We start from the raw sequence: 26,227 nt of genomic DNA, 5'->3' as shown, positions 1-26,227 counted from the left end.
CTAAAAGTCAGAAGAAACCACCAGTTATACAGAATCAAGAGCCAATATTCAAAGCAGTTATTGTCAAAGAAACACATTTCCCTTTATAAAGAACCACAAGAATGCTTTGCTTTTCTACTCGAAGTGCAGATTTACAATGAATCACTTATCACTATAAAAGTTAATAATATCAAAAAGTACAGAAATGTAGGATCATAAGATAGAAATACATACATAAGATGTGCAAAATGCAATACACAAATATAGAATATCAGTGCAATGTATGTTCATGCAAATATATGCGTGCTGTCACTGACAGCACGGGTGTGTATGTGTACCTGTGTGTGGGGAGCTGGGGGTGGGGGGGGGGGCAAGAAAGGCATCCTGTATGTTGAGGCAGGGGCAGTTGGTTCGATCTGTTGATCTGTCTGATGGCTCAGAGATACAAACTGTCGCTCAGTCTGGAGGTCCTGCATTTCATACTTGTGTACCTCCTGCCACAGAGCAGAACTCGAGGTGTAATATTTTGTATTAGTTTGTTATTCTTATTCCTTTATGCCACCAGTAGTGACAATGGCAGTCCTTAACCTTTTTTATGGCGAGCACTTAAGAGTAAGATCAGAACTGAGATCAGATAATGTCTGTGGGTTTGTGACATCACAGGTGCGATGTTCCCATTTGCGGGATGTCTCTCTCGTCTGATCTTTTGAAATGTTATGCAAACACGCTGAAGCGATATTTCTCACCAGTTGTTCCGAGGCATGTTTCAAAACCACTGACGGCTCTATGCATTGTTTAAATATTGAATGAAGTTTTGACAGCAGCCACATTATCCTGTCATTAAATTAATCTCCTCACACACCGACGTCTAAAAAAAAATCAAAGCCGACAAGAATCGCCTCTTGACACAAGTGCAGGCATACGTTCCTCTTTTTTTTTTCTTTCCTGCATGTAAGTTAATCCGCCTGCACGAGATCTCACACTTGAGATGTGAGCTGGATGTGATCAGCAGACAGGGTGATAATTAACAAACTTAGGGAATGATAATTTGATATGATAATAATATAAAGCACGGCTTTTGAGAATTCCAGCGGGATTTAAGCCCATAATTAATTTGGCTGCTTATAGTCTACTGTCACCTTCGAAGAGTTTGAGGGGGTGAAAGGAAAAAAATGACAGTTTGTGCTTTCATCATCCATTACTGTTTATTTCAGGTACATTTTTACAAGTTGCGTCGGGCAAACATCAAACATACCTTCTTCCAGGACTTCATATCAAATTTACTGCACACTGAGCCACATATTCAAATCAGATATGCTGCTTTCGTTCACACTTATTGGAAACATGATTTCTTTACACACATTTTTACTGTCATTTTATACAACATGTTTGTTATGTTCGGACACCTGTGTATTGCATCTTGACCAGAATTCAAAATTATGTTTTGTTGGCTGGGGCCAAGCAGACCACAGACAAGTTCAACATGAGTCATATTGATGGACCTGCCACGGGGTCCATTGACCTGAGGAGGATGAAAAAATGTATTCCAGTTCTTCCCCAGCCCCTGATACAATATATAGGACTGACTTTGACATCCTGCAGATATACAATGAGAATACAGAGCGAGAGACATCCAAACAGCTGAGGAAGTCTGCAAGTGGAAAAATACATCGCCCTAGGTCAGACCAGGAGCTCTCAATAACTGTTGAGTCGACTCCAAAGAGTACAACACATCACATCTGTTTGACAACCGCTGTGTGGCTTCGATCATTTGTTCCATCGGCGACAGACAGGAAGCAAAACTCCACTTTAAATAAATGAAGTAATGTGTCAAGGTGTTTGTCATTCAGCCCAGTATTTCTGACCGTCAGACATAAGGTATCCTTCTCTCCCAGATGGCTATTCAGCTGTTTCTGTCAATTTCCCCCTACAAAAACTACGGTTATCCCGTCATTCATATATACATTAAAAACACCCTTCTTACTCACAGAAGTAGGCTACATATTAAGTTGGGAGATATATTTTGTGTTTTGTACTTTCAACCTCTAATCGCCTGTGTTTTCAAATGCAATCATTTTTACAACAGACTAAATTACTCATATGCCAGAAACGGCCCCAGGCTGGTAGTGAATGTAAGCCTGATTTCTGAGTGGAAATCATGCCAATTGTAAATACTTTGAAGCCAGATTTACTCTTGAAGCATCCCAGTATCTGGACGCTCGACATAAGCCATTCATGAGTCAGCATGCCCCCAACCATATTGGCCAAACCTGGGCCGCAGTCAGGGGGAGTGTTACACAGCTGATACATTTCATTTAGCAGATAACTGGCAGAGACATACTGTATGTAGCTACAGTATAAGTATACATGCATGTATTTCATGCATATATCATCAAAAGTGGTACAAATTTATTTGACAATTAAAAGTGCAATATGTAAAAAATGGCCACCTGTCTAAATCATACTCCAAACACATAGGGGGCAGCATATCACAGGAGTACCTGCTTTCTGTTACTAACATGCTGTATATATTGCAATAAAATACTCTATAACTATAAAACATGTATGAATGCATAGTTACTTTGAGCAAAACCACTACAAATTAGGGACTGTATGAAAATTATTATGGTGAAGGTAACCTTATATATCACTTTGAAAGTCCCTGTGCAGAATTATTTCTATTTTCTTTGGACCTTTCATTTGACATTGTTTGAATATATAATAATAAGTAACAAGTGACAACTTGCGTTAGTATTAAAGGTGCAAAATGTAAGCATAAGGGGGCAGCATAGTAGCTGCTTACTGTTAGTACCTGAAGCTTCTGTTTGCTAGTTAGTTTAGTTAGCCATGCAGCTAGTGGTCTGAACTGGGAGCTCGCTTGTTATTTTTTGCTGGAAAGATGTCCACTGAAGTTAGCATGCTAAACGGTCCGAAGCTCCTGAGCTACCTGTGCAAACCGCAACATTCCCCCACTGCTCCTCCTTGTCCAGATGACTAGCTGCACTGCTAACTGAGCTAACTAGGCAATGGTAAGAACACTTTTTTGGGGTATGAATTTAACTCTTACAGATTGCAACTAGAGTATGTTCCTACCTGTTTCTTGTTATAAAAGTTGCAGTCAATCTACTACACAGAATTGAATAATATAGAAATAAATTACACAGTTTACCAAAAACAGCAGATCAATGTGCAGGGAGGAGGACTCACATTTAATCTCTAGGAGAATCACACTGAGAACTTTTTTACTATAATTCATTTTAAGAAGCATGTTCCTAATGACGGACATGTTTGCCCTATTTTTTAAGTTGACTGTGGAGGGAAGAAATGTAATCTCACAAGCAAGGCTAAAATATACATTTGGGCTGAGTGAAAAATTAAAAGACCCTCCTGCATGTACGCTCTGAAAGACTAACCTTCGGCAAAAAAGAAAAAAACACATTACCCTCTTCTTTTCCCAACCTTATCTTCCCCTCCTAGTCCTTTTCAAAGTCTTTCAAAGAATGTACTGACATTTAAAGTCTTTAAAAAAGTGACTCTAAATAGAAAAAGTGGAAAGGCTGAGCCGCGTCTACCGCCAAGCGTTTCAGAATGGCTGCTGGGCAAAAAGGGATCTGTTGTTGCCCTTAACCCATAAAACAAGGTCAAATCAGCTAATTAATCATATCGTTACTATAATTGTCCAGAAATCAGCGCCCCATATGGTAACGAAATTTAAGAAGTGGCTTGAAGAATTAATAAACTGATATCAAGGGCTGTGGAGGGGCCAGAGAACATAAGCGGGATTAGACGATTAATTCATTGTTTTGAAGCAGGCGGCCATTTGGACCGAGCTCAGGTTCCTATAGCTGAGTCATTACATTGTATGTGGATGCAGCTGGTGTAACAGTAATTAATGCACCATCTTCGAAGAGGGAAAAAGGGGATATGACGGACTGATTCAGCTGTGCGGCATTAGTTTGATTTTTTAAAAGTGCCATATTTATATATTTTAATCAGATGAGAGAAAAAAAAAATCTTCATTGACTGGATTTTTGTATGTACAAACAGACTAAATAAACAAACTCTCTTTGATTTCACGACTGAACAAACTGAATAAACATAACTGACCTTAAAGGACAAACACAGTTTCATACTGTTTGACTTTGTTGATATGTGGCGGACCCTGCCACCTTTTTCTTGCTACTGGGTGTCACGATTCCGCTTGTTTCGGTCGCAACACTGTGACCTTATTTTCCTCTGAGAGCAGCTTGTTTATTCAATTATGGAAACAAAAAATATATTTCTGTTTGTATTATTACCTCATTAATGTTTTAGGTATTACATTTTCTTCTCCAAAACTACTTAGTGCCCCTTTAAATAATGCAACAAAAAAAATAAAAGGAAAAAAAAAAAATCCCAGTGAGATACAAGAACAATGAGGCAGAGGTGTGGCCATCATCCTTAATACAATAGATGCTCAGACTGTATTTTGAGGCTGTGTTATTCCACAGTCATCCCTGAAAACGAAAAAAAAAAAAACCCCAAGTGGTCCCACCGGCCCTGTCACTGCTTGACATGCCTGCTGTACCCGTCTTCCGCTCCGCTGCAAGTGTTGAGGATATGAGGGTGGGCACAGAGGGGGCCCCCCGACAATCCCCCCCCATCGGCGAAGGAGTCAAGTCGGAGGACTGAGTCAAACTGAAGCGAGACATATTGTGCAAATAATTTACGGCCTATGCCGTTTGAAATCAAGATGGAGCCGAGGCGTCTCATTAAGCAGTTTGGCCCTCTCCCCGTGTACAACGTTCCGTCCTGGCTCGAGGTTCAGTGTTTTTTGAGTTGTGCTTATACATAAATTCCCACATTTTTTGGGGGGGAGTATTGATCTTAACAGGATGCTCCAGATGCCCCCCCCCCCCCCCCATACGTCTTGCTCCGTGGTGTTTCCCAACACCGTGCACACACTCCATTCCTATGAAACCATCAAGGCAAGACTTCATTTAAAATCACGCAGCCCCGCTATTAGTAACTATTTGAGCTGTTTACCCCGGCGTGACAAAACAGGCTACATGACAAACTTGAACGCTCACTTGTTTGTACTGTCGGGCGATATCAACAAGACTAAAGTTTGTTTGTCAGGTCTAATTTCACTTGTAGAGAGAAAAAAAACCCATTGCATCCTTGCTTCCCGGTGTCCTTGGTGCTATATCTAAGAGCTGCCACCCCTCCTCCCCCTCCCCCTCCTCCTCCTCCTCCTCCCCCCCTCCTGTGCCAACACATCAAGCGAAAGGCAGCCTGATCAACCCTAATAGGGCCCGGTAATTAGAGTCTTTGCATAGAGCCTGTCTGCACACAGCTGCCCCCTAAGCAGGTCGGCAAAGGACTGCCATACACTTGACAGTGTGGAAAAAAACAAAACAACGTAATGTTCGGTATATGGACCAAATTAGCCTGGCAGTGGTAAACACAATCTACTTTAAAACAATACTGACACTAATTAGGCAACCAATGTATCATTTCAGAGTTCAGAGTTGTAGTCCTGCTGTATCAGATACACGAGAATACTCGGAGAAGCCGACTTGATGTTTCCCGGGAATACAAATTAGAAAAGACCCTCCCCGCAGAAAGGCTAAGCGCAGTGGGCTTCAGGGCGGGGAGAAAAGTGCATTGGTTAATATTTCTCCAGTTATCTGATAGCTGTGGTGAAAAATGGACTCCTGATTACTCCACTGAGGGGAAGTTATACACTGTGCTTAAACGGCACGGCATGAAACCAGCCAGAAAACTGTTTTTAGAAAAATGAATTCTTTGCTATAACCCAAAGCTATAAAATGTATTTCTTTTTTTAAAGTTTCAGTCATTAATTAGCTTGAAATGTTTATCTTCATAAGCAGCTGCTGTATTCAATCAAAGACCGCTACACGGAACTAACAAACAGAATATCTGATATCTGTGAATTTGCCGTCACATTTCCGCACAAAGAAGAAGAGAGTATTACATCTCAGTGATTCAGGCAATTAAGAAAACAAAATTTTCTCCTTTTGGCAAAAAAAGTCCAAATAACTTGGCTCTCTCATTTGAAAAAAAAAAAAATTCTCTGTGGTTATTAATATTATTTCAGGGACTGCATATCTAACAGTTTCATGTGGCACAGGGGAGATGATTAATGCCTCTGCGATGAGTGAACTCAACAGGCAACGGCTCCCTTTAGCAAGTTTTCTCTGTTTATCTTCCTCAGTCTCAGTCCAGCTAGTTGAATTTTCATGTCACGGGATTCAGAGAGACATTCTTTTTTTTTTACATCCATGTCTGCCACTGATTCACACAAGTTGCCTTCATATTGATTGCTTGAGTTGTAGGGCTGCACGATTAATCGTAATATAATCGAAATCGCATTATGCCTGAGGAGTGCAATGTCCAAATCAAACCGAAGCTGCAGTTTTTATTTGATAATGATGAACTGACAAAAGCAGCGTTTTGATGTAAGAACATGCAGTGTAGCGATACCTCACCATACACATCTTGTTCTGCAGATGTGAGAGAAGAGATTTGTTCAACACTTCCTCATTTAGTTGTCATCAAATGTCACATCATCGTGATTTATAGTCTCTTTTTTTTTCTCAGAGAAGATGAACAAAGTTAATTAAAGGTACACTATGTTGTTATTGGGGAAGAACTTATAGACCCCGAAGAGACTGATTCTTATCATTATGCCTTAACAAAGTATACAAACAAACACTCTTTGTTTTCATGACTGATAAACAAACTGACCTTAAAGGACAACACAGTTTCATATGGTTTTACTTTGTTTATATGTGGCAGACCCTGCCACCTTTCAAGCTTCAAACAGTGTTCAGGAGACCTTATTTTCCTCTGAGAACAACCTGTTTATTCAGTTATAGAAAAAATACATATGTCTGTGTTTGTATTAGCACCTCATTAACGTTTTAAATATTAATAATCTGAGTTTAAATTTCCTCTGCAAAACTACATAGAGCCTCTTTAATACCACGAATCATGAATCATATGGCAATCTCTGCTTCTTTTTTCTCTTTTGCCACATCGTGCAGCCCTGTTGAGTTCACACAGTTTTCAGCAGAAGTTGACACAGAATGCGCGTTTGTTTTTTGTTTTTTTCACAATGCCTTGCTCCATAAGTGGGTGCTGCCCGGCTCAACCACATCCTTCTTCTTTTGGCAAGTGGGCAGCTTCTGTTGAGTGGCAATAGTGAAATTCTGGGTTATTTACACATGTTTCACTGCCCTAAAATCTTGTGTTTTAGGCGTTTAGATGATCAAATCCTCTTTTGGTAACCTTAATTTGTCAATTAAAAAAACAAATATTGAAATATTTCCAATAAATCATGTCTCCAAATTATATACACATACAAAAAACATGCCATAAACAAAAACAAATATCTATATATATCTATATATATACAATAATAGTTTTCATTTTGTGTCATGGTGCACATCTCTCCTCAGTGTTTGTGTTTCTGCCTCCGGGATGTGGAAACTTGCCGTGGCCGCTGTGTGCGTCTGATTCGCTGCATCTCAATCTGCTCCCACAATTCAACAGGCAACACAAAGGAAGAAAGGAAGAGGGCCGTGAGCTACAAAGTGTTAGCTAACCCAGCCACAGAGATGTCACCTTATTGTGTCACGCTAGTCGGCAACGCCACCCCGCACATTTAGAGAGGAACCAAATCCGGCCATTTAAAAACAGCTTTGTACTTTTACGTCCCGGGCGCAGGAGGCGACCGAAGGGAAGCTAACGGTAATGTTTTCGGCAGCAAACGCTAACAAAGCTAGCTGATTGGCTTAGGTGGCGAGCTAACGTTAGCCAGGCTAGCATTAGCCAGCTGTCGTTAAAGGGGCGAACCTTTCATGAACGACAAGTGCCAGCAACTCTGGGTTATTTCGGCTGATAAGACAAGTAGAAGTGACCGGGTAAGAGACAATATAATGTGTATATTTTATTTATTTTTTGTGTGTATTCTACTAGGCTTACTTTGAAAGTACAAACTAACTGGCTGTTAGCTAGTTGATATTAGCATACAAGCAAACCAGCCTCTGTTGAGTTAATTGGCAGTTTATGTCGCACAAAGTCATGCTTCTTCTTGTGCTCGCACTATTTAAAGTGCCACCAACCGAATCGTAGTTTGAGCACAACGTTTGAGAATACTGCCTTTTAAAGACGCAAACAAGCGCAAAGTAGCTAAGCTAAAGGCATGCTGTTGTGTCCGTAGGCCCTGCCAGGTCAGGACATACCATGCTACCGTTGGCGTTATTCATACACAATGCTTGTTGTATTGTATAGGTGCATGTAATGTGTCGTTATAAAATAAAAATGTAAAAGGGTCAATGTGAAACTTTTCATTTTGAGATGACTATTGTTTTTCACAGCATCAAATGAAAGGTGGTGGAAGTGGAACTTGACCCATCCAACTGAGTCACCATTTTCCTGCACATAATGGTGAGTAATCAGATTGCAGCTGTCTTGATTAGAAAGCAGCTTCATTTAGGGACTGTAGGTGGTACATGTCTCTAGATACTGTTTGATTCTTGGGTTGCCGGAGCTGTCATGGCAATATTTATATAGATTTTTTTGACAGATGGACAGGCAATGATTGTTATTCATTTCATTAAATGGCCTTAATATGGTGTGGTCATTGAATGTTTTTTACAGTGACACATTTTCCGATTGTTCGCTTTGCATTTCCAATGAAATCAAGTCCGTGTTAGTTTTCGTTCATGAGGCTATTTTGATGATGTTAACGTCTAAATTGGGGAAGCAGTGTGAGAAGTGTGGGCCGTTTCATATGTGGTCTGTAGTAAACCAGTGCAGCAGGGAAGTGATACTGAACACACAGCCGGAACGACTGAGGAGTTTAAAGAGAATCATGGAGAACAGCAGCAGCGGAGGGGAAATACACAGCATCTGTTGATGTCTGCAGATCATAGACTTCATGCAGTTAGTGTAACCATTGAACGGATTTGCAGTTAGATATTAAACAGAGTGATTTGTGTTATATGTACATCGTCAGACTAAAATTCCCTGCTTCACAGGGGACAGTGTTTCTAGAAGGGCCACAATTTGTACGCAGCATGGATGTAAGAGCCAATTACAGTGAACCTGACCTCCATAATTGTTGTTTCATTTCAAAACCATTTGTGCTGGCGGTACATAGTTTAGAGCCGATGCTATAACTCAGTCTGCATTAAGTAATTTATTTTAATAATTGATTAATCTACTTAATAGTGTTTTCAAGTTAACTTGCATTTTAAAGTTCTAGTTTCCGTCTCCTGTTAGGATTTGCTGTTTTTATTCGTCTTCTGTAATAATAAACTGAATGTCTTTCACTGTTCAACTGTGTCAGAAACCGAGACATTTAATAACGTGGCAATGAGCCTTAGGAAATTATAATTGGCTTTAACGTTTCTTGCATTTTATAGGTCACATGATTTACTGAGAAATTACACCATTTGACTGTGATTGCTGCCTTTAAAACAGGAAACGACAGCACTTGCGCTTTATTACGATATAACGATAGGCTGATAAAACCGAAGAAAATATATACTCTCAAATCACGATAATGATAAAATGTAAATATACTGCCTGGCCTTAAATTGTATCATGGGATTAATACATCAACAAATATTCACTGTTTTAATACAGGGGACTTCACTAAATGGCTGTGATGTTCTATGCTGTTGTTAAGAAGATATATTTTTATCTGACAAATTATACTAATATATATAAAATCATTCTTTTATCATATTTGTTTGCAAATCCTTTTCAATTATTCCAACAGATGTTTTTTTTTTGTTTCGGTTGTTCTGAGTTTAGGATGACTTCCCTGCTGCATTGTTTACTATGAACCATGTTTAAAAATGTCCACAGCTGCTAAGCTGCTCCCCCAATATTGATGAGCACCTTTAGCAGCTTTATTAAATTAAGTTTTTACTGTGATGTGTGTGTTACTTTCTAAAGCACTGGAAGACTAAACATAAGATATCTATAATCTTGTTTTTTGTTTTTCTTCCTGCAGGGTTTGATAGCTCCACTGTATGCATGACTTGTTTCGTGTGGCCTGATGGGAGGACGCTGTGGATAGTACTTTCATCAGGATACCAGGAGAGCCATCCCATGCCCCCACTTTGGAGGGCCTGTCAGAATGAAGAAGATAAGCCTTAAGACCATCCGCAAGTCCCTCAGCATAAAGGGCAAAGAGGAGGGTGACTTTGTCATGCTCCAGCAGCCCTCGGTGACTACAGAGTTTTCGAAGGAAGAGTCACTTTTCGGGGGCTGCTACACCAAAGAGCTTTCTGGCTGTGACCTTGGTGGTGAGGAGGACAAAGGGGGCCAGAATAAGGGCCGCTCAAAGAGTGAGGGCCTGATGGGATCGCTAAAAAGGAGGCTGTCTGCCAAGCAGAAGGCGAAAGTGAAAGGCAGTTCTTCCGCCATTGGCTCAGTCGATGACGACGACACATTCTCTTCCTCGTCTGTGCCCATAAGCTTCAATGAGGTAAAAGCCCAGAGACCCCTTAGATCTTCATCCCTACGTAGTCATCATTATAGCCCCTCACCGTGGCCTCTGCGGTCAGTCAACTCTGATGATGCGTGCATCAAGATGGAGGTAAAAGTTAAAGCCATGGTTCACTCTCCCAGCCCGAGTCCCAACTTGAATGGTGTCCGGAAAGAATTTCACGATTTCCAGATGGAAGGGCTCTTTCAGGACCAAGCAGAATCCTTAAAGAATCTTCAGCAGCCACAAAATGGTGAGCTGCATCTAAACATTGATGAAAATGACGTGCCTGTGGTGCTGGGGTTGACTCCCCAGGACTACATCCAGTACACAATGCCTTTAGATGAGGGAATGTACCCAGAAGGGTCCCACTCCTTCTGCCTGGACAGCTCCTCTCCTATGGAGGCGGTGACTGAAGCAGACAGTAGGTCCCTCCACACAGACCAGGGACAGGAGGAACATGAACTGGTTAGTGGGATGCCTCCTGATCTCTTCATGGAAACCTCAGTTAACAGTCTTCTCATCGGATCTGCTGGTGTGATGCTCCAAAGTTCTAGAGTAGAGGTCCCACCTCCCCTCTCTCCGCTCCTGCCGCCCATAACAAGTAACGGACATCTTCCCAGGACTTTTTCAGGGTTCAGCTCTTCAGACAGCCAGGTTGCTGAGAGGGTAAGACACCACCTCAACTTTGACCCAAACACAGCTCCTGGGGTTAGTCGGGTGTACGACTCGGTCCAGACCAGCGGGCCCATGGTCGTCACCAGTCTGACAGAGGAGCTGAAGAAGCTCGCGAGGCAGGGCTGGTACTGGGGGCCAATCACACGCTGGGAGGCAGAGGAAAAGCTGGTCAACTTGGCCGACGGCTCCTTCCTGGTCAGAGACAGCTCTGATGACAGGTATCTGCTCAGCCTGAGTTTCAGGTCCCAGAGCAAAACCCTCCACACCCGCATCGAACACTCAAATGGACGCTTCAGCTTCTACGAGCAGCCAGACGTGGAAGGACACACATCCATCGTTGACTTAATCGAACACTCTATCAAAGACTCAGAGAATGGAGCTTTTTGCTACTCCAGGTCTCGCTTGCCAGGGTCTGCAACCTACCCTGTCAGACTAACTAACCCAGTATCTAGGTTTATGCAAGTGCGCTCCCTGCAGTACCTTTGCCGCTTCGTCATTAGACAATACACGAGAATAGACCTGATCCAGAAACTCCCCTTACCTAACAAGATGAAAGATTATCTGCAGGAGAAGCACTACTGAGAACACAGAGATAAGGCAGTGGTAGCAATTTGCACTTTTGGGTTCAGTTCAGAGATTTAAACAAGGTTTACAGACAACCACAGTTTTGAGATGATCGGTTTTGGTGGCTCTTGATTTGTGTCCAGGTGACTCTGTCACTGTTAAGTCCTCCATTCCACTGTTCTGGGTTTATTTTTCGCTGGTCTTAACTTCCAGAGACATAGTGCCAGCACATAATCTACTGCAAAAAACAATAGCAGAGATATACAGCCAAGTTATCCTAGTTGCATATGTTAAGTGCAGACATTAAACATGTATAGTTAACAGTAAAATCCAGCTCTGCAAGTAAAGAAGATTTTCATAAATTTGTTATCTGCGTGAAGGAAAACTAAAATTGTACTCTGGATTTGGAAATTCATTTAATCATTATCCACTAAATTGTAGATTTAAAATAAGGAAAAATCTTTATCCACTAAATTGTACATTTAAAGAAGGAAAAATAGTGCTACTTAAGTTTTAAATAACATTTTAAGCTCCCTGCAGATTAACCAATTTTGATCATCTTTTGCTTTTTTATTATGTGACAGATTTTATCATCTTTTTCAGCATGATCAGACTGCAAATGAGAACATCACTCTGCATTTATTCTATGCAATTAGTCAAATCATACAACAAGTGATGGTGGCCAACCTGTTCTTCTAATTTATATACTTCACAACATATCCGGTGGATGCTAGTTCTTCCTCAAGCTTTATTTGACTCTATTATGCCATGGTACTACCTGACATACAACTCATACATTAATGCTTCAGTATGCTTAGTCTGGTGCAGGCTTTTTTTTTTTTTTTTTGGTCATGTTTGCTACTTTGAAAAAAAGAAAGAGGAACCCTTTCAGAGTCACATGGGTTTACCATGTCCAAATCATTAACAACATTTTGTTGCAAAAGATGTCAAAAATTGGCGGTCTGTAAGTGGGATGGAACAGTTTGGTCAGAGAAGAAGCCTTACATTGTGTGGCTGCATGTGGCCATTTTATAATGTGCAAGCCTAAAGGTACTGACGATGCTGGACTCCAATGTGCTGTTTGTAGGAACAGCATTGAAGTTGATGTATAAACCTTTTAAAAATATGTTAACGTTAAAAGTGAAATCTTTTCTGCATTAGGAATGTTACAAAAACTGCACTGCAGCTCAGGCCTAACAACTTTGTCACTATCTGTAATGCTTGTTTCTGCATGTAGTAAAGGCTTTAAGACTGTCAATTAATGGCACTGTAGAGTTACTCTAAATAAGAGATGTTGGTCAACGGATGAAGGATGTTGGCTGTGTTGTTTACACGCAACTCTGAGTATAAGGCCGTTTAATGCACTACTGCATTTACCTTAGGCAGTTTATAAGTGAAGAAAATTTCCCTCAATTAACCTGCAACTAAAAGAAGGCCTCTAGTTATTTGACCTGAATCTGTACGTAGGGATGGCTGTTTCTTAGTCTCGAAAATGCCAGCAACGAGCTGGACCCAGATCAAAGGAATCCAATAAATGGCGTGAGCTTAGGTATAAGGACTCGGGGAAAGCCAGGGTTAGTCGTCCTCACCATCTTGGAGCGATGTCAGGGTTTTCGGCGTGTGACAAAGGTTCCACCACAGCTGCATGGCTCCATCATCAGTGTCATATGGGTTTCAAGGACATTTAGAAAAAGAAGAAGGCATAGTTTTTGCCATTGCATATTCACATTGTCCCCACAGAGCTGCACTACCCCACAGATTGTCTCTACTTGGCTGTTGGTGCCAGAGTAAAGGGAAGAGCACACAGTATGCTACGCAAGTGCTTTATACGGATACTATGACAGGGAATAGTGTTTTTCACATTATGAATGAGCATCTTTTTTGACATCAGTGTCCTTTTTAAAAGTATTTGGAAAATGGTCTCTCAGACAATTTTTGGTAGAACGTTAGCGCATAGTTCTAGTTTTAGTTAGCTGGAAATGTTGGTGTCTGAGGAAAGTTACCGTGAGTCTAGCACAGCAGAAATTAGATAGGAACTCTGGACGGTGTTGCATGTTTTAAAGACATTTTGAAGCGTTGCGTTGTATAGGAACAGAGGATCTAGGTCGTGTGTTTGGCTGTGTAGAGGGATGTTGTTTTCTGTCACAAACATGGGCTGGACATTCTGTGTACAAGAAATGTTTTTTTTTTCTTTCTTCGAATCCTTTTATGTGAGTTTTATTTTTGTGACATTTGCCATCTGGGGGATGGGGCTGTACAAAAGGAATGTACGCTTGTTTGAGGGATCCATTTTATCTGCCTGCGGACCAGTTTCAGAAAGCATGAGAATCATAAGAACTACATTGACACATTTTTTTGCACTTGAATAGTCTCCATTGACATGCTTTGGATCCTCTCCTGCCTAAAGTTGTCCTTCAGATGGCATGTATTTTTTTTGTTTTTGTTTTTTTTTAAAGAAGAAGAAATATAGTCACACATTTTGTCCTGTGTTCATATAGCTGTTTAGATAAATGGAGATTGTTTTGTTTATGTCATATCTGTGGGATATAAAGGGTAAGGCACCAGCATCATATCAAAGCCTCTGCTAATGCTCACAGGCTATCAAGGAATGGGATCACGGCAAGAATGTGGATGTAAATTAGATTTTACTTTTTGGGCGTGCGTGTATGTGTTTCAGTTGAAATGTGAAAGCAAAATGTTAGTCTTTTTTTAATACAATGTTCCTTAACTTGTATTTTCCATTTTTAATTTGCGGTTTTGTCATCAAAGTTTGACAAGCAGGAACCAGTTTCATACGGTGTTGCTGCTGTGAGTTTTCTAAATAGTTATTTTGTTTATTATTAAGCGTTATTGCCTTCAATGTTTGATTCCGGAGGTTGATGCTTGTTCGGACTGCTGAAGCGTTTTGAGTTAATAACAGCTGTTTAGCACTTAACAAGCTCCAACAATTGTTTTTTTTGTGCATCTCGGCGAGTGAAGGTGATTGTTTACAACATTATGTTTGGAAATGCTCCCCCTCTTCCTTCCCTTTTTTTTTCTTTTGGTTTACTCTCTCACATGAACATCTTGGTACAATTTTTGAGAACTTTTATTTCATTTTAATGTGTTATACACATTTGTGCTGCTTATATGGATATGATTGCCTTTTCTTGTATTTAACAATGGGGGAAAATAGAATGTCACCAATGTAGATGTATGTACACTAAATGACTTTGGTTATTGTCTTGGGAGAGTAAAGCAGATTTGCAATTTGTTAACAAACTGTAGTCAGTTAAAAGAGCATTAGTAGCGATTAGTAAAACCCTCCGTAGAGTTACCGGTTCACTCCAGTTTACATCGGTTGTCAACTGTCAACTTTCCAAAGTAGATGGTCTTTTTGTATTTTTCTTTTGGGAAAAAATCAACAGTGATTTTATTGCACACTTTGGATACAGTTCAAGAGTTTTTTGTATCTGCCAATTATAAATTATAAATAAAAAACTATATTCTAAAACATCTTTAATTTTTCTTCATATTTTCACATGAGATGATACTCAAACGAGCATTCCTGTCATCACTTACATTTGACTTGTGAAAATTAAAGGGGCACTCCAGCGATTTAGTATTCCTTTTTCGTAAAGCTTGGGAACTTTCGAGACACATTTTTAAAAGAATGAGCAAAATGAATGTGGCAGAGATATTTTGACTTTTATTCTTAAGTATGGCAAATGTTCGAAAAACTGACTCTTAGCCAAGATAGCCTTGTACACAGGTATTTCTTGAAACAAAGCTTTTCCCAAGGTTTGGCCTTCTGTACACAAGTAAAGGATGTTTCAGGTCACTAATAATTGACCTTTGGGAAAAGATGGAGTTTTATGATATTGGATTTTTGAGTTTGTACATTGATGTCTTTTAGTAAGACAAACGGACGTTGATCATAACTTGATAGAAAAGGGACAAAAATGGCTGCTGACAATATTTTAATAAAAAAAGGCATATCCAGGTGGATTCTCTGAATAGAAGTGACATTTCCCTGAATCATTCACAGTATTTTCTGTAGCTAAGAACCCGAAGAACGTCTGCTTCCTGTTTACACCAGCACGCACATGTCCAGTATGCATGTGTTGGAATGGATGTAGATTATTTGTTAAACCATTTTAAAACACTTGTCTAGTAAGATGATGTTGATGTGAAGATCAGTGGAGTGCCCCTTTAAGCACCTTGCATGCAGAGTTTTAATCACACCATATACATTGTTGTTTGCCAGCGATACACTTAACAAGAGCCTGATCGTGCTTGAAGTTGTGTTAATAGATAAAATCATGGAGGTCTCAAGGAGTTTCACTCCGCAGTGGCTACAAATTGGCAGCTAATCCCAGAGCTCCAGTTGCCTAATTTACAAAGACAATTCAGGCGGTCTTTAAATACAACCGAGTGAAGCGGAGACTCCTGGGAGAGATTAGCAGTGTTGCTACCATCCTCGCTTTAACTTCGCTTTAAGTCGACTCTGGAGAAAAAGTGTTGTGGATGGTGGGGGGGAGGAGAAGGTTGGGGGTGGGGTAATGGTGTCAGGTTTGGACTCGGATCTGCAGAGACTCCGTCCGCATGATGATGAGGAGGTAGGCTTTGTTAACTGCTGTGTCTGACAGGCCTCTCCAGGCATTTGAGGTGAAGATACACAACTGTTTACTCTCCCTGCCTGGTTCAGGATGATTTATTCATTGCACACACTGGTGGTCACATGTCATATGGAGATACCTCCATCATAAAAGGACTCATCTCTGCTTTCCAATGTTGCTCTTTTTTTAATTTGCAGTTTTTTTATATTCAGAATTTAGCAGGAGGGGTTTCACTTTGCTCGGAGAGTGCAGCTTGTCACGGCGTGACACGCCATCTCAGCGGGTTTGGGTTTGTCTGCAAACATTGTGATATTCAGCCTGCTCACTTCGCCACCTCATACCCAGGATGTTGCCTACTTACCCAGAGTGCTTCTCTTGTCTTTGAAGAGAATTCTGTCAGTTGACAGGATGTCAAGTCTGTTGCTGTTTCAGCAAACATTAAAATGATACAAGGAAAAAAAAAAATCTTGACAAAATCACCTGAAATTGCAGCATTTTTATCGCCCTAGCTTCTTAACACTTCATGTGCATGAAATGTGATCTGCAGTTTGGCCAGATACACTGTTGTCTGGACCTGAGCCAAGAATCTGGACAATTAGCTCACATGCTAATTGTGCTCTTAGATTTTAAAGGAATAGTGTAACATTTTTGGAAATATATCACATTTCTTGCGGGGAATCAGATGAAAACATCAATCCCATGCTAATGCCTGTCGGCTAAATATGAAGCTTTAGCCAGTTAGCTTAGCCTAGCATAAAGGCTGAACATGGGGAAACACTGTCATCTTTTCTAAAGCTCACTAATAAACACTTTATATCTTGTTCTGTTTGAACGAGTAAACACAATACGCTGTTTGGGAAGTTACTGCACTTCGCTAATAAATATTCCAGTATGTAGGTAAACCCCCTGTAAAAAGATATCATTTTCACACTTCACTTCATGTTCACCTGCTAATAGCTTACTGTGCCTGACATTTTGTGCTGAGCAAATAGTGTACAGTGGTTTCTGAGAGCCTGCTGTGACGGGAGACACGTGGCCTGCTTATAAGTCCTTGTACAGTCGTTTTTTAGAGTGGTGCAGACCCTCAGCCCAGTCGATGCGATAAAATGTTTGCAGTTAACGTTTTCACATTTGCAATTGTTCTTTACTACTCGTTTTTAATTAAAGCACCTCAAACTGATTTGTCTCATGCATGTCTTGATGGGGGATCAAATGAGAAAGTATTTTATGTTGGCTTAAGTTTGATGGATGAAAATCAATTTTGTTCAGTTAGTTTAATTATTCTGTTTTAGCTGTATTGATAAAAATGGCATGGACGTATTTATTTTGAGTCAGGACTAAATATATTTATCCTGCTCACTATAAAATTGAGTTTATCCAATGGGTGTGAGTGTATTTACATTCCTCCAATCATGCCATATCACGTTTACATCACATATTTATGATCTGACTTTCATATCACCGGGTTGAGGTGATGGTGGTGGAGTCACAGACGAGATGGCTGGCAAGCCAAAGACAGCAGTTCGGGGCTGAGTTTCAACAATTGTTTTGGTTCCAATATTTGTGTGACACTTTAAAATTGTGTGTTTAAACAAGAGCTCAGGACATCTCCAGCCATGTTTATGTGACCAAAACAGGCATTTTCAGCCAAAACATGATCATTTATGAACCCTAAACAAGTATTTTTTGTGCCTAAATCTAACTAGAGCATAAGCACAGCCTTTCTCACGAGACAAAACCTAAAGAAACATGAAGTTGCGACATGAAGACATGTACATTGCCAATGTTTATTCTGGACGACTAGATTGCAGATCCCAGGGATGCCTTTCTTTTCTTTTGGTAGCAGGTCTGACTTTTATTTCCATCTAGATCATGCATCGTGCCTGTCGTTTTCAAGTCACAAACATGTATAGTCATACACAATTTCTGCAATCCTTTCAGTGCATAGTGTCGACACAAAAGTGGTCGTTTGTGAGCAAATTCCTTCCCGGTGTGGTCCTTAGTTTGAAACTGTTTACTCTGGAGAATCTATCCATCACATGTCTGCTGTCTCAGATTGATGATCCATCCCTGCCATCTGGCGCGCTGCGTGGTGCACCCATTTTTCACCTACAAACAGGGATGATGTTGACAGCCTGAATTAGCCAGCAAACATATATATCGCTTTAAATCGTCATGCCAGGAAAACATCGGTGGGTCTAGCTGGTAATGATAAAGCCGGGGTTACCTGCTGGCAACAGATGTCTTTCAGCCCAGAGTGAAAGGTTCAGCTCTATTAATGCTTGTGATCTCGTGCCAGCAGTGCGATACACCACTGAGACCCTCTCCTTCTCCATCTATCATGCATTAGATGCCTATGAACCCCAATTAGCCCTGTTAGAGAGGGGACTGCCTTCATCATTACCAGGTCCCCACTGAAACAACAGCTCATCGTGGCATTCATTGTGATCATTCTTCACAGTTTCCTATGTATCCGTGGAGTGTATGTTTGTTGAAGTTCAGCTTGCTAGCTACCACTTTGTGTGTCTCACACTGTTGTGCTGCGAGCACACTCCAGATCAAAACGCCTTTCATCACGGCCCTCGTCCAAAGGCAACATCTCTGCCATACCAGGCAAAGATAGGGTTTAGAAAACAAAGCGGCTCAAACTGTGAACACAGAGTCGGCCAGCCTCGGTCGATCTTTCAGCAACGAGCAAGCACTTTAAGATTGTTAACAAGCGAGCATTGTTAATGACCAGAAAATGGCCGATCCAGATGGCCTCAGCTCCGGGGCGTCAGCAGAGAAGAGGCAGGCCAGTTTGATATTTGATTTATAATCTGTCAGGGTAATCCTCTCATTTTGTGTGAGTCATTCCTGCCTCACATTTCACATGATTAAAGGTGAAGAAATTTTAATCAGAAGAGGAAGATCTTCATTGACCTTTTTATGTGGTGGACCCTGCCACCTTTCTAGCTTCAAATGTTGTTCTGGGGACCTTTTTCCTCTGAGAACAACTTGTTCATTCAGTGATGGAAAAAATAAATATTTCTGAGTTTGTATTAATGATTTATTAATATTGTGCATATTAGAATTCTGAATTTGAATTTTTTCTCCAAAACTAAATAGTGCTCCTTTAATATATGATTCTATATGATATTATGCTGTTCTACGTGTATTCCATAACGGCTGGAGGAAACGTATAGTAGCTACTCAAGCTAGCTGCATTTCAAAAATATATCTTTATAATTGGAAATGCATAGGCACACAGGCTTTGAGTAATATAAATATACTGCAGGAATTGAGTGTGTATATGTGTGTGAGTGTGATCATAGCTTCCAGTGCAGACTATGGGCCAAGGGGAGTCGTAAGACGGTCATAATTATGTCATTAAAAAGAGTGACATCTGGAACTCGGGGGCCATCAGGTAACACAGAGTACCTGCCGCCTTTCCTCCTTTGCCCCCTGTGACAGTGACAATCCACTCTCATCCCCCAGCAATCTGCCAATCCCCTTCCAAGGGAGCGAGGTGTATATTTGGATGTGTCGGGAAGAGGTGGGGGGAAGGGTGAACAGGTGGCGGCCATCAGGAAATGGATAGGGAATGTTTTGAATAGGAAACTTGCCTCCATCCCTCACGGAGTACCTGGGTGTCTGCCCTTCACCAGTGGTCCAACAGGCACAGCGAGGATGGGAGAGATGAAACGAGAACAGGTGGTGGTTTGTCGTTTAGCGAGGAATGGAGTTCCCCTGTAGATCACGCGCAGCCAATGGAGCGGTATGGACGACACTGTCACAGCGGGAACCCCACCTCACTGCTTGCGGTTCTCAATTGGCTCGTCATTGTATCCAAAACAAGAGAACTTCACACTTCGCACAAGAACAAAGAGTGCACTGACGGGAGGAATGTCTTATTAATGACATACCTGCCGCCAGTCTGTTTTTGGTCAAGGGCCAAACCGCCATCATTTTGTGCTTTGATTGAATCACAGTCACACTTTCCACTCTCTGAACTGCCTCTGTCCCACAAGTACTCCCTCAGCTGAGATGTTGCATGGCAATTAACAGCTCCCATCACCTCTGAGTGTGCATCACTCAGCGGGGCCCCGCCCTCGTCCTCTGCAGCCATATCCTGCTACTACTCTTTCCCCCACCCGTTCTCCTGCAGCCCTAATGAGTTGGCTACAGAAGCTCAGGGCCCTTTGAGCCTCTGGTGCGAACGATGAGCTCAATCTCTCAGTCCAACACACCTCCGGTACGTGTCACCTGTCTCCCACACAGCCAGTGTGCTGACGCGCTTTGTGACTTTCAAATTGGGCCTCCGCTCATTGTAGCGTTAAGAAAGGCGTCCTAATTCCCTTTGCATGCTGCCATCCGTTCTTTATTTGATAACATAAGCAGCCAATTAAGCTGAAGTTGTAATTTCTCTTCCTTGATATGATTTCTTCTCAAGTAAAGTGGGTTTCCTTCAGTTTAGTGCCTCATTTTTAGGTTTCTAAGCCACTGCTTCAGGATGGCTGCATCAAGTCTAATCACCTTAAAGCACTTTACAGTAATCAGAAAAAAAAATATAATATTTTACTTTACAAATTTCACAATATCACAGGCAAAACAGAATTTTGTGTAGCATTTTAGCATGTAGCATCATTAGTGTGTTTTTGGTGCCGAGTGTGTTAAAGGTGCATTATGTAGTTTTGGGGAAGAACTATTATTTTTTTATGCCTAAACAAACTCAATAAAAAAATGGTCTTTCATGACTGAATAAACAAACTGATCTTAAAGAACAACACAATATCATATTGTTAAACTTTGTTTATATTTGGTGGACCCTGCCACTTCTCTAGCTTCAAATAGTGATCAAGGAACATCATTTTCCTCTGAGCAGCTTGTTTATTCTGTTGCGGATAAAATCAACATTTCTGAGTTTGTATTATTACCTCATTATTGTTGTAAGTATTAAAATTCTCAGTTTGAATTTCTTCTCCAAATGTACACATTGCCCCTTTGATTAGATTCTCAGTCTGTCATATATTGCCCTAAACTTGTAATAATCTGTTTAAATTAATACATTTACAGTTTACATAGCATCAACATATAGATCTTTACAGTTTGATGCCCTCCTGCCTGAAGTGGTGTTTCAACATACTCAAGACCTGAACATCTCTTTTCATGCCCTGTAAAAACTAAAGTGTTGACATGCTTGTTTATTGTAACCCCTCGATGACATCATCATGTTTCCCTGCATAGCAACATAGATGTACATTAAAAGCAGCACATCTAGAAATAGTAAATGATTGAACTAGGTATGAAACTTGAATATGAAAAATTATACAGACATTCATGGTCTCCAGAGGATGAGTCCGTGAATGGATGCTCCGCAGCGTCTCTTCTAGAGCTACCAAGAAGTTGACATTTGTGGCTCAGAGTGAAATATCTTCCAATAACTGCTGATTTGCTTTTTATCCTCCAAGGAATATCTGTAACATGTATGCACGGACCTTACATGGAGGATATATTACAATTACAATTATTCTATGTTTTGCATTTATTCAGTAAAATATATCAATCTATTGGATGGACTGCCACAATTTCTTTTTTACAGACACTCAAGGTTCCCAGATGATGCATCTCAGTGCCTGGTTGATCCTGAAGATGCCTTTGGTGCAAATTAAACTGACATTTTTTTTTTTTAATTGAAGGATCTTGACTGAATATTGGATAGATTACTATGCAAATCGGAACAGACACTCATGATCCCCGAATAACAAACCCAAAACCAATGTGGAAATAGAAGTTTAAAGTCTTTTGTGGAAGCTGAATGTAATCTGGTTGCAGAGATGCCAATAAGCATTTAGTTGCATTGTGGGTAATGTAGGTCCCAGGCTTTGAAAAGCAGTCCACTGGTCCAGCATTGCACTCCTGTGACACTGTTGGATGGTTTGATAAGAAATGATTAAAAGCGAGACAGCAGAACCCTGTTTTTATATCTGGTGCCTACAATACCCATAATGCAAATTAGCCACAGAGTTACATCACCCTTTAAAGTTTTCTAACAAATGACCAAATATCTGCAAAACTAATCCACACCATCGGCCTCAGCTGTAATGCCTAACATCAGCATGTAAGCATTGTCACTGTGAGCATGTTAGCCTGCTAATACGTTTCTATACAATACAGTACCTGTGAGCTGCAGGAGCATTAGCATAGCTGTAGAATCTTAGTGCTATGGCATATAATGTTTTTAGATTGAACAAAACAGCCCACACTGAGGTATATTAGACACCACAATATGTTGGAGAAAAAAATATGTTGTTGTTTTTTTTTCTATGTGGATGCACCAGACCTTGAAAATATAGTGTTTATCCTGTATACACACTTCTCTCCCCTCTGATGGAGAAGATCAGAGGAGCGGCTTCCATCTCGAACATTGATGTAAATCTGAACCAGCACGCACGGGTAGCCAGCTTGAAAGTGGGCCTGGAGGGAAGTCTTTTAAAATTAGATCCAAACTGAAGGAATTGTGAGGAATATTGGTCAGTGCCCTCCGCTTGTAGATGTTGAGCATGAGCTCATGAGCCCTTCAACAGCTGACTTCTTGTCCTTTCCAGCTCACGTTTGGTTATTAATGAGCACTCGAATGCCAAATACCAGCATGACACAGCCAAAACAAGAGCTCATCAGCGGTATTGTAGTTACATCTCCTTGTTGTATTTGTATCATTGATTTATTTATTTATGTTAGTGGTGCTGATCTTGTAATTGATGTCCCGGAATTCTGCACTGTATTTGTGTATGTAGTACCATGATTGGAAAGGTCAAACTTAGTTTGTTTTTACCCCGAGGCCGCCCCGCCGTTTTGATGTACACATTGTAGCTTTGTAGGCTTTTTTTTCTCTTATTTTTATGTTATTAAAGGGCGATCTTTTATACGTTTTTGTTTTTTTCCTTTCCCTTATTGTGTTATATAGGATCTTGTGCATGTAAAAGGTCTTGAAAGTTAAAAAGGTCAAGCAGAAGCTCCTGTCTCCCACAGAAAACACTGCTCAGGAAACGCTGTGTCAGTAGTCCCGCCTTTAAATCCCCGACTTCATGGCATCACACTACGTCACTTTGTCGACCATTTGCACAATTTATGCCTAGCGGCTAGTTTGGCATTTAAGAATTTACTTAGTAAAGCTGCTTTTGTTGTTGTTAGCGTTGCTGGCTCAGGCGTGTGCAAGCTGGCCAATCAGCAGACTGGGATTTCAGGAGGGGGGGCCTTGAAGAGACAGAAGCTAAATTGAAGTGTTTCAGACAGGGGGAAATACAGTGCTGCTACACTGGACAGAATGAGAGAAATGATGAAGCAGGAAAATCTATTCTAGTAGTGACCCGAAAATAAAATGATGAACCTGAAAATGACACAATATGTCTCCTTTAATGTCTCGCTGCAAAACCAATTACCCACTGAATACAAATAAAAGTGGAAATGATGAGGTATGATGTGATTTTGCTTTATTGGACAGTATCAAATTGCGGAGGAACACCCGTTTATTTTACTTGAATGCGAACCATCACTCAGGTCATTTGAGTTGGGTCAAACTTGATTCCCTCACTGGTTATGTCAGCTAATCATACTGACGTTGTCTCCAGTCGGCCATTTGTTGAGTCCCTCTGTCTGTCAGCCCATTCCTGCCTCTCTGAGTGCCCTGCAGCCATCTAGAATCGGCTTGAAACCCTTCAATCCCATTAGTCTTTGTAAGTCTTCCTTTGCCAATGTCTGCCCAGAACAAGTCAAATAGAGAATCCTTGTCCTGAATCTGTCCCCTTTGCCTTCTTCTAAAAACAAACAGCAGCCCAAGAGAAGGGCAAGTCCCATAAATACACATTCACCACATAAAGTTGCTTAATGCAACATGGCATACTAAATGAAATAGTCATTCATAATTCAGGATTAGGGTTTTTTTAATGGGTTACTCCCTGTCCTGCAATACAGCGCACCTTCAATTGTTTCCAGTTTGTAAATAATGTAATGCAGTCTTGATGAGTAAAAAGTGGCCACGGGCCATGCAATAGTAATGAAGACCGGGAAGCGGCTCAAGCAGAACTGAGATAATTCTGTTTGAGGAGGACGGTTAAATATCCAACGCTTGTCATTAGACAAGATCTGCAGGGATGTGTGCTGATAAAAGAACGTGTTCCTTTATTTATTCATCTCACAGACTGTCAAGCGCCCGAAAAGAGTTAGTTGTGGTTTGTTTAACGTCAGCGTGCAAATTAAGAGAAAGTGCTTCGAGTGAGGTTTGATTGGAAACATAATTTGCTAATGTGGTGCACGCGCATAATCGTGCAAAAACGGAAAAAATGGCGTCTTTGTGGCATTCATGACTCAGCACTTAGACATGTAGGATTTTTTTCTTTCACTATCATGCACAGTTACAGTCCAAAATTAGATTGATTTAATTCCATGGCCCAACAGCAAATAGTTGAAGCTTTTTTTTTTCCCACCCCTCTCTTCTTTTATGTAACATTTAATATTGTTATCTTTAGAAGCCCTTCATCTTTCTTTGCGCGGGTCTCAAAGGTCAAAGCAGCCTCTTGAATCAAAATCAAAAAGCACTACACGTTGTACTGATTGAGCGTGATGAGCGAAATGAGTGTTCCTGAAAAAAGGTGCCTCAGTGTTTCCTGTCTGAGTGAGAGCCTCGAGAGACGTGAAGTGGCCTCTTTGTGTTCTGTGATGTAATTTACTGAGTATAAAAATGGTAGAAAAAAAAACACCCAACAACAAACAAACAAAGAAGAAGAAGGAGCGCATCCGTAACCGTTCGGCTCTTTATGCGACTTAACTCCATGAAAGACATCAAAAAAACGTGTTTCTCAGTTCGGCGTGTCAGCTTGACTAAGTAGCTTTAGCCTCATGCATGTCCGCTCCTCCTACTGAAGTGTGCCATTCAATTTCCAGTAATAAAATCCTTCCAAATCCCCTGCAGAAAAACAGCAGCTTAAGTAAGGTTAATGTTCACTATCCTTGCTTCCTCCACCCCAGTGCGAGATTATATTGGAGGATGTGAATCATGTCTGTCGTACAAGCTGTGAGCCATAAGGACATGAGTGGAAGGGACAGCCGGACGTGACCTAAATGCATGCTGGCTTTCCTTTCTGGTGGTTTTTGTACCTATCAAGAACATGCATCTGCAAGATCATTAATGTGATTAATACATAGCATCAAAAGGCTTTGAAAATGTGCTGATAAAACTGCACCCCTCCTTTACTGTAACTTAAGCACGAAAACGTTCAACAGTCAGCCTGTGACGCTTTTTGCATTATCCGACATGACCCATAGATGTCCTTGTTCAGCAAGTCATTCTGCTCTGACGCTGTGCTATAAATAAGTTCCCTGTGTTTCAGGGAATAAAGTGAAATTAATACAGAAGTTGTCAGTGATCATGAGCTCGTCTGAAATCAAGACTTTAAGGTTGTTGTGTGCATCCGTGTTCCTCTCCAAAACTTAATGTATTTTATTAAAGGGGTATTATGTAGTTATAGAGAAGAATATTAAAAAGAGTATTATGATTTCCACCACATGTCTGAAAAAACTAGCTGTTCTCAGAGGAAAATAAGATCCCTAGACCACTGTTTGAAGCTAGAAAGGTGGCAGGGTCCGCCACATATAAAACAAAGTAAAACAGTAAGAAATAGTGTTATCCTTTAAGATCAGTTTGTTTATTCAGTAATGAAAACAAATAGAGATTTTTGGATTTAGATTGTTTAGGCATAAACATTTATCAGTTGGTGAAGATCTTTATCTTCTGATTGAAATTCCTTCCTCAAAACTACGTAGCGCTCCTTTAAATATACATGAATGTCATTTATGAGCCTTTCATCATACCTGCAGTTTGATTTAAATTGTAAATCGTCTCTCCTCTGTTATGTGTGTGTTT

General features: G+C 40.6%; 1 protein-coding gene across 1 annotated transcript; it reads left to right on the top strand.

The window, feature by feature from the left end:
• The first annotated feature begins 7,488 nt into the window (after window positions 1–7,488).
• On the top strand, window positions 7,489–15,225 carry socs6a (suppressor of cytokine signaling 6a). Its single transcript, XM_030398724.1, has 3 exons — window positions 7,489–7,907; window positions 8,364–8,433; window positions 10,010–15,225. The coding sequence occupies exon 3, from the start codon at window positions 10,136–10,138 to the stop codon at window positions 11,744–11,746; it is 1,611 nt and encodes a 536-aa protein (XP_030254584.1). The 5' UTR covers window positions 7,489–7,907; window positions 8,364–8,433; window positions 10,010–10,135; the 3' UTR covers window positions 11,747–15,225.
• Window positions 15,226–26,227: the final 11,002 nt, after the last annotated feature.

This window comes from Sparus aurata, chromosome 19, assembly GCF_900880675.1.
Source record: "Sparus aurata chromosome 19, fSpaAur1.1, whole genome shotgun sequence".
NCBI lineage: Eukaryota > Metazoa > Chordata > Actinopteri > Spariformes > Sparidae > Sparus > Sparus aurata.
This window is presented reverse-complemented; position numbering and strand designations above follow the sequence as displayed.